This window comes from Leptodactylus fuscus, chromosome 2 (genome assembly GCF_031893055.1).
Source record: "Leptodactylus fuscus isolate aLepFus1 chromosome 2, aLepFus1.hap2, whole genome shotgun sequence".
Classification (NCBI taxonomy): Eukaryota; Metazoa; Chordata; class Amphibia; order Anura; family Leptodactylidae; genus Leptodactylus; species Leptodactylus fuscus.
Genome location: NC_134266.1, coordinates 50,239,060 through 50,247,836, shown reverse-complemented (window position 1 = coordinate 50,247,836; position 8,777 = coordinate 50,239,060). Strand labels below are relative to the sequence as shown.

General features: G+C 42.5%; 1 protein-coding gene across 4 annotated transcripts in view; it reads left to right on the top strand.

Annotated features, from left to right (window-relative positions):
- The first annotated feature begins 3,288 nt into the window (after positions 1-3,288).
- The window catches only part of ANKRD13B (ankyrin repeat domain 13B), a 132,689-nt gene continuing 127,200 nt past the window's right edge, over positions 3,289-8,777 (top strand). For 2 of the 4 annotated variants that reach the window (XM_075263769.1, XM_075263768.1), the window contains exon 1: positions 3,289-3,511. In XM_075263769.1, coding sequence (XP_075119870.1) covers positions 3,410-3,511 — 102 coding nt within the window. In that variant the 5' untranslated portion in view covers positions 3,289-3,409. The remainder of the gene's footprint in view (positions 3,512-8,777) is intronic. The other 2 variants (XM_075263766.1, XM_075263767.1) reach the window with 1 other exon arrangement.

Genomic DNA, 8,777 nt, shown 5'->3' with positions numbered 1-8,777 from the left:
CACAAGGTTGGCACACACTGTTGTTGGTAGGTTGGCCCATTCCTCCATGCAGATCTCCTCTAGAGCAGTGATGTTTTGGGGCTGTCGCTTGGCAACACGGACTTTCAACTCCCTCCAAAGGTTTTCTATAGGGTTGAGATCTGGAGACTGGCTAGGCCACTCCAGGACCTTGAAATGCTTCTTACAAATCCACTCCTTCGTTGCCCTGGCGGTGTGCTTTGGATCATTCTCATGTTGAAAGACCCAGCCACGTTTCATCTTCAATGCCCTTGCTGATGGAAGGAGGTTTGCACTCAAAATCTCACGATACATGGCCCCATTCATTCTTTCATGTACCCGGATCAGTCGTCCTGGCCCTTTTGCAGAGAAACAGCCCCAAAGCATGATGTTTCCACCCCCATGCTTTACAGTAGGTATGGTGTTTGATGGATGCAACTCAGTATTCTTTTTCCTCCAAACACGAAAAGTTGTGTTTCTACCAAACAGTTCCAGTTTGGTTTCATCAGACCATAGGACATTCTCCCAATACTCTTCTGGATCATCCAAATGCTCTCTAGCAAACTTCAGACGGGCCTGGACATGTACTGGCTTAAGCAGTGGGACACGTCTGGCACTGCAGGATCTGAGTCCCTGGCGGCGTAGTGTGTTACTGATGGTAGGCTTTGTTACATTGGTCCCAGCTCTCTGCAGTTCACTCACTAGGTCCCCCCGCGTGGTTCTGGGATCTTTGCTCACCGTTCTTGTGATCATTTTGACCCCACGGGGTGAGATTTTGCGTGGAGCCCCAGATCGAGGGAGATTATCAGTGGTCTTGTATGTCTTCCATTTTCTAATTATTGCTCCCACAGTTGATTTCTTCAATCCAAGCTGGTTGCCTATTGCAGATTCAGTCTTCCCAGCCTGGTGCAGGGCTACAATTTTGTTTCTGGTGTCCTTTGACAGCTCTTTGGTCTTCACCATAGTGGAGTTTGGAGTCTGACTGTTTGAGGGTGTGCACAGGTGTCTTTTTATACTGATAACAAGTTTAAACAGGTGCCATTACTACAGGTAATGAGTGGAGGAAAGAGGAGACTCTTAAAGAAGAAGTTACAGGTCTGTGAGAGCCAGAAATCTTGATTGCTTGTAGGTGACCAAATACTTATTTTCCACCATAATTTGAAAAAAAATTCTTACAAAATCAGACAATGTGATTTTCTGGCTTTGTTTTCTCATTTTGTCTCTCATAGTTGAGGTCTACCTATGATGTAAATTACAGACGCCTCTCATCTTTTTAAGTGGTGGAACTTGCACTATTGGTGACTGACTAAATACTTTTTTGCCCCACTGTAGATCTTGCTCCAAGGTCAGAATGGGATTGTAAAGTAGTCCTGGCACGACCTCCCCTCTAGCACACATACAGTACTGCCCCTACCTCATTTTTCAATGCATGCTGTTACAAATTTTGCTTTATTTGGTCACAGGGGCCAATGTATACTAACACTATACAAGCAGTGACTATATAGCGATGGGATGCTAGGTCTATATCAGAGCTCTGCAGAGTATCATCACAGTGTACATTAGTCAGAAACTATGGCTTTGTATTATCTCCATGTAGGCCGGGCCTTATTCATAAGAACATCTCATGCGTAATACCAGGATTTACTAAACCACACAGGTCAGAGGAGGTGACAGCTCCCCTATAGATATGGTAATACACAGGTGATGCCTCTGTTATTGGTTGTTTCCATTTCTTCTCTATCTGGCCCAGACCAACATGACAACTTCTCCAGACTGCAACACAAATAAAATCAGACACTACAATATTTCTTCATAAATCAGACCAGACACCTAAATAAATTCAGACAACAGACCCGAATTACCCACCCAGACTGGCTTTGATGGAGAGGTAGTAGTTGGGGCTATCTTAAATACTTAACATACAAATAAATAACTTAAATAAATTAACATGCATTATCTTACAGAGTGAACAGACGGCTGAACCAAAGGCATCAAACACCAAAACATAACACAAGATACCTCCTTAGAAGGATCACACACCACTGCACAACGCAAAATCCCTCCTTAGAAGGATCACACATGACTGCACCAGCCAAATATCCCCCATAAGCACCAACCAAAACAGCGCAGCACAAAATACTTCCACAAAAATTCCAAACACCAAAGTGCAGCATAAAATACTCCCTCAGCAGCACCATAATAATAATGCAGCTAAAAATACCTCCCCGGAAGCACCAAACAAGTAGTTCTCCAGAAAGCCAATATTATTCCCTACACTGCCAGCAAAATCTCACCAGGCACATAATATCCCATAGCAGCACCAAATACCAGAGTGCAGCACAAAATCCTGTACCAGATATACAAAACCAATACTACAGTACAGTGCAGCACCACAGGCGGCAGCATTTCACCCTTTCTCACCCCTTCCTTACTGGCAGCAGCATTTAACCCCTTCCCAGCCTTCCCCCTTTGGCAGCAGAATTTAACCTCTTCTCACCCCTTCCTCAGTGGCAGCAGAATGTCATCCCTTCCTTCACTGACTGCAGCATTTAACCCTGTCCCTCTGGCAGCAGCATTAACTCCTACCCATTGGTAGCACCATTAACCCCTTTGCACTGGCAGCAGCATTTAACCCTGTCCCACCCCTCCACCACTGACAGCAAAATCTAACCCCTTTCAACCCCTCCCCATTGGCAGCAGCATTAACCCCTTCCCACCACCTCATAGGTTGCAGCAGATACCCACTCCTGGACTGCCCTGCTCCTATAACTCACATTTGGGCAGTATTGCTGTTGAACTTATGCCAACCTCTGGCTGGAGCTGTAAAGGGATTCATGTTGGTTTAACCCTCACTTCCCCAGAAACAGTTAAGAATAGAAAAAAATCAAACAGGCTGAATGGCTGCATATTAACAAGTGAGAGGAGATTTCAGTATGCACATGTATCAGCCATGTAGTAGTGCACACGGCCAGTATACACATGCTGTACTATATATACTATGTATGAGCAGCCGCACCTGCCAGCAAAGTGCAGAAGGAACTACATCCCCCATGATGCAAATCGCCTGCCTGTCACTGGCAGCATCCTGCACAATGCACAGCAGACAGTAGAGCAGAGACAGCTCTACCAGGGAGGAGTCCTGAGCCCACCAGGAGCCCCTGGCACTGCCCCCCTCTCCTGCCACTGTCTGGGGATCCCCTGCCTGACATATTCTGCAACACACTGCGCTACTGGGTGCAGTGAGGAGGAAGAAGAGGAGGAGGAGAACTGCTGCCTGTAAGAAGTGCTGCCATCCCTGCAAGGCGGCTGTGGCACAGACTGGCACCCCCAGCAGAGGATTGCACAGACTCCCACACAAGGCTCTGCATGCTGCATTCGGGAGGCAGGGAGGAAAATCCAGCATGAGACGAGGATGATGCCAGCAAAGAAAGGTCCGGAGAGCAGATACCCCCTGCACTACCTGGTGTGGCACAATAAATCCCGGGAGCTGGAGAAGGAGCTCTCTGAGAGGCAGGTGGGTGCCCCGGGGGCATACAAAGGTCCTGGGGATAATGGACGGAATGCTGGGTGGGGGGCATCAGTGCATAGACCTCTATGGGCTGGTGCCTGATTGTCACATTATTACATGTACAGGGATCAGCCTATACATTGTATATATCATAAGTCAGGGCAGGTATATATAGATACATTGATGCTGAAGGTAATATGTGTATGGGCAATATTGATATCTTTGCATATGATATATAATATATTTGTATAATACCTCTATTTCATATGTAAATGCCTTGTATAAATATTATTTCTGATCTTATGTAAGGTGTATTGGGACTGTGAAGATGGCAGGGAGGGGCAGCTAGTATGTACAAGTAGTATGTGGGGGAACATACATGCTGTCTGGTACCATCTGTAGTGTTACAACCACCTTCCTGCCTTGTATTATAGTGCTGGACTCTTCTTCTATCCCTCTGTATTATCATCATGTATTAGGGGTCTAGCATGTCATTTGTATGAACCCCATGAGAAATGTTTCTACCATGGAGGGATTTGGGGCTTGTTGTGACCCTCACAAAATAGGAGTTTTTGTTGACCACTATGTTGTATGGTCTTCCTGGTAGCTACCATGGGTATGGCATATTCAGACAGAAGGTCCACATAGCTCTATTTATCAGTGTGTGTGTGTGTGTGTGTGTGTGTGTGTGTGTGTGTGTGTGTGTGTGTGTGTTATATACAGTATATATATCTATATATCTATATATATATATGTGTGTGTATATATATCTATCTATATATATATATATCTATATATATGCGTGTGTGTGTATATATATATATATATATATATATATATATATAGATACATATGTATATATATGTGTGTAACATATATTTATATATATATATATATATATATATTATGTGTACCCCTGATCCATCATTCAATATAAGTTAATGTGTTCAGCCTGACATTTTCCCTATAGAACAGTTTTCATACATGAGTCTAGGGATTGACCAAGCTGCTACATTCAGCCATCCAGTATTGGAATCTGTCATGGCCAGTGTAATGACTGACATTGATCTCCATTGACAGCGACTGACAAATATCTATTGGGTGTGTAACATTATGTGACATCACTAGGTGTGTGCAGTGACATCACTAGTCCCAGCCTAGAGGTTTAGGTCGCTGACAGTCTATCCATCCATACATAAGCCCCGGTAACTAATACCGCCTAATACCTCCTAATTGTATTTCTAGCCCTGGTATTTTCCTGCTTCCTAATTGAATCCAGTTCACATAAGCAGTACACCTTCAGCAGGCTGTGGAGTGAAATACATTATTAATTCAGTGGGAACCTTTGATTCTGAAGCTAATTCCCATACATTTTCTAGAAGTAAGACTTCTTGCATTATCATAATACTTTTGCGAGTTCCCGTCATTGCATATTAGTGCAAGATTAAGGAGATTTGATATGTGGCGTATTTCATTTATATGAATTCTCTCTTAATATAGCGTATTAATATTTCAATAAGAAATAAAAATGTTAAATCAGAGGAGCTCCCACGCCATTTGGGCTGATTTGTAAGAACACATGTGCAACATGTACCGATACTTTGTTTCTGACACTAGCGGTTCCTTCTATATTTGATATCGTGTAATCCATCTCTTTATATACTCGCTGACAAGTTTTTGGGGGAGTTTTACACATTAGCTGAGATTTAGTGTAAAGCATGGTGGAGCGAGAACAGTCGGAGTCCTAATGAGGCCGGCAAGTTATTTTTAGACCACCTTAGACTTCCTTAAGATAATATAGCTACATTGTAGTCACACATAATAGTCTGGCCCTATTACAGCAGAGCTATTAGGCTTCCTTCACACTACATTTTTCTTTGGTGCCTTGAAAAAACAGCAGTGTTACTCAGCTTTTGTAAAATTTTGGCTTTTTTTCCTGTTCCACCATTCTTTCCAGATGTCTTTCCTACCTCGATAGACAACCGACTGAAAACAATGACAGTGATGTTAAAAAAAAAAGCCAAAAAAGGGCTTTTTTTATTATATTTATATTTATTATATTACGTATTGGCTAAGTTGTAACATCTGGTCGCAGGGAAAACTCACTGTGGAAAAACATGGACTGAAAATGCGTTGTGATTGAGTTTTTGCTGTGTTTTTCTCTGTCTCTGAGGCCCCACGTTGCGGAAACACAGCTTTTTTTGTTGCAGATTTTGTTGCGTTTTTTTGAGCCAAAGCCAGGAGTGTATTGAGTAGAAGGTAGAAGTATAAGGGCTTCCTATAAACTTCCCATTCCTTTTGTAGCCATTCTTGACTTTGGCTGAAAAAACGCAACAAAATCAGCCTTAAACACCTTTTTTGTTGCAGATTTTGTTGCGGTTCTTTGAGCCAGAAAAGGTTTTTAGACTTCATTATGCCCTAATCCACTCCTGGCCTTGGCTGAAAAAAATCTGCAGCAAAACCTGCAACAAAAAAAGCTGTGTTACCGCAACGTTGGACCTCAGCCTTACAGTCCAAGCAAAGTGGATAAGATTTTATTTAGTCTCATACACACATTGTAGGAAAAAAAATAGCAAAGAAAAGGACTGTGGTGCGTTTTTCAAAAAAGCAGCATGTTAGCTATGGTTGGGTTCACACTACCGCCGCTGTCCGCCCCAGGTTTCCGTCCTAAACCTTGGGGAAACTGGACAGGGGACGGCTTGCCGGCGGTCAGCTTTAATACCCATTCATTTGAATGGGTGTCCGTATGTTGCCTCTCCGCCCGGAAACCGTCCTGCATGTACAACGTTGTGTCCATGCAAAGAAAACAGTTACCAGGCGGAGAGGCTGCATATGGACACCGGCGGTCACCTTTAAAAAAACCATCCAAATGTATGGGTTTTAAAGCTGACTGCCAGCAAGCCGTCCCCTGTCCAATTTCTCTGGGGTTTAGGACGGAAACCCTGAGGCAGACAGTGACGGTAGTATGAACGCCCCCTTAGCTAATTCTGCAGAAAAGCTGCTTTTCTGTTGCGGTTTTCTTGCCCCCATGTAAAAACCTCATAGGCCAAAGGGGGTTATTTATCATCTGCCCCATATTGACCATACTTTTCCCAGGCTCGCCTTTTTTAGACTAGTTTTATTGTGGGCTTACTTGTGATGTGAGCTCTTTGGTAAATGTTGCGCACATGTTAGTTTAGGTGCGCCTTTTTAGGCCATGTGCACTTTGCCCCTATTTTGGTCAAGAATGCGCAGAAGAAGCACAATTGCCCTTTTATCATTCTTTCTATCCTGACATGCTCATTTACATTGCCCATGTACTGAAGGGCATTTGCACCTTTTTTGCCACATGTTAAAAATGCACAAGTCATAAATACAGCGTGAAAAAGATCTACATTTGCCCAGGCCATTCCCCAATTTCCTCGCCAAAAAGCAAAAGTGGCGAGGGCAGAATAACATGCAGAAAATACAGCAACACACCATGGTTTATCCTGCAGCGCTTTTCACAGAAGGTCCACAAAGGATTCTTCTCTGGACTTTCTGCTTCTATTATATCTATAGGGAAACTACCAGTGTTTCCGTACATATAATTTACATGTGATTTCTAAAACCGCAACAGTATTTTTGTGCAATACTGGCGTTTTCTCTATAGATATAATAGAAAGTAAGTAGTGGAAAACTCTGTAACAAAAACATGTTTTTTCCCTGTATGTTTTTTTGCTGTGTTTTGTTACGTTGGACCTTAACTTCAGGCTGGATTTAGCAGAAGGGAGAAGTATAAGAACTTCCTTTATAGTTCCCATTCCTTTTGAAGCCACACTTGGCTTGGGCTCAGGAAAAAAAAAAATACACAGTAAAATCTTTTACAAAAAATTCAGCTTTTCCTCAATGTGTGGTCTCAGTATTCAGCAGCTTTAAGTGATAGAAAAATAAATAGGGGGAATTTATCATGTGCAGCGTGTTGGATGTCAATTTTGCTGGAGACAACGTTGCCGTTATTTGTGACAAATTTATTACAATGAAACACAATATTGAAATTTGTTGTATTTTTATAAAGAACCTTTCACCACCTCCACCAACTCCATTTCATTACAACCTTCAATAGATGCTGCTCCACTAATTTTGGCGCAATTAGAATTTTTTCTGTAGGCCCGACATTCCTGAGCAATCAGATTCAGTACAGTTATCTTCGCTATTGTCAGGTCCTGGGCTGCAATGATTGCTCAGGAATGGTGGGGCCTAGAGAAAAAATTTCAATTGTGCCAAAATCAGTGGAGTAGCACCATCTCCAATTTCACCTTCCTGCTGGAGTGAGATGATGCCAAAATTTTGTGCAATTCTAAAAGTATCAGAATCCGGCTCATGGAGATGGTCATGTCCACTCTTCACTCCATCGACATGTATGGCTCAGGTGGTTCTAATCTCTGATCCAAATGCTTAGAAAATGTGACCTGTACTAGACCAGATATTATTTTGGAGCAAAATTCGCCATAATAAAAATCGCACATTCATTGAACATTGTGGGTCATCATTTTCAGCCTTCATACCAATGGGCTCATCTGATGAAAAAGCAAAATGATGGGTATGAATATTCAGGTCCGAGCATTCATTTTTAACCTATGCTTGAAATATGAGATGCTAGAAACAACTTCACTTTCCTCTTGTGCTGAAGTTATTAATAAGCTCCGCGGTTCTTTCGCTGCATATTTTAAAACTAATGGATTCCTATTTTTCATGCATTAAAATTGAGTATGTGTTGAAGTACGCGCCTGCGTCTCCAGCAGAGCCTGACAATTATAGCTGTTGCCTATGTCATACATCTAATTGTTAAGATTATTCATATTCATGTCAATGTACGGAGGATATTTAGCTGCAAATTTGGAGTTCTATTACATGGTATATAAGAAGGACAATGCTTGCATATTTATTGTGCAATTCAGTGTCTCATTAGTTGCAGATGTCAGACCCTTCAGTGATAGCCTGTTGCCAGCCATATGTAGAAGCTTGCCTGCCTGACAGCTACCACTCCTGACCTCAACCTCCTAAAGGGAGTCTGTCAGTAGGTAAAACAACATTAATCTAATCACAGTGCCTGTAGGGATTATGACATTGTTTCCAGTTATGCCTGTGTTATTTACTGCTTCAGTTTTTTCACTCTATGCTTTAGAGACATTTACTTTGCAGTGTGGCCCATAAATGCCGCCCCCTCCCCATTGGTTGAATGGAAGCTCTACCTCCTCCTCAGTTGTCACTCTCCTTGGGTTCGGCTAGTACAGTACTGAGTGTACTTACT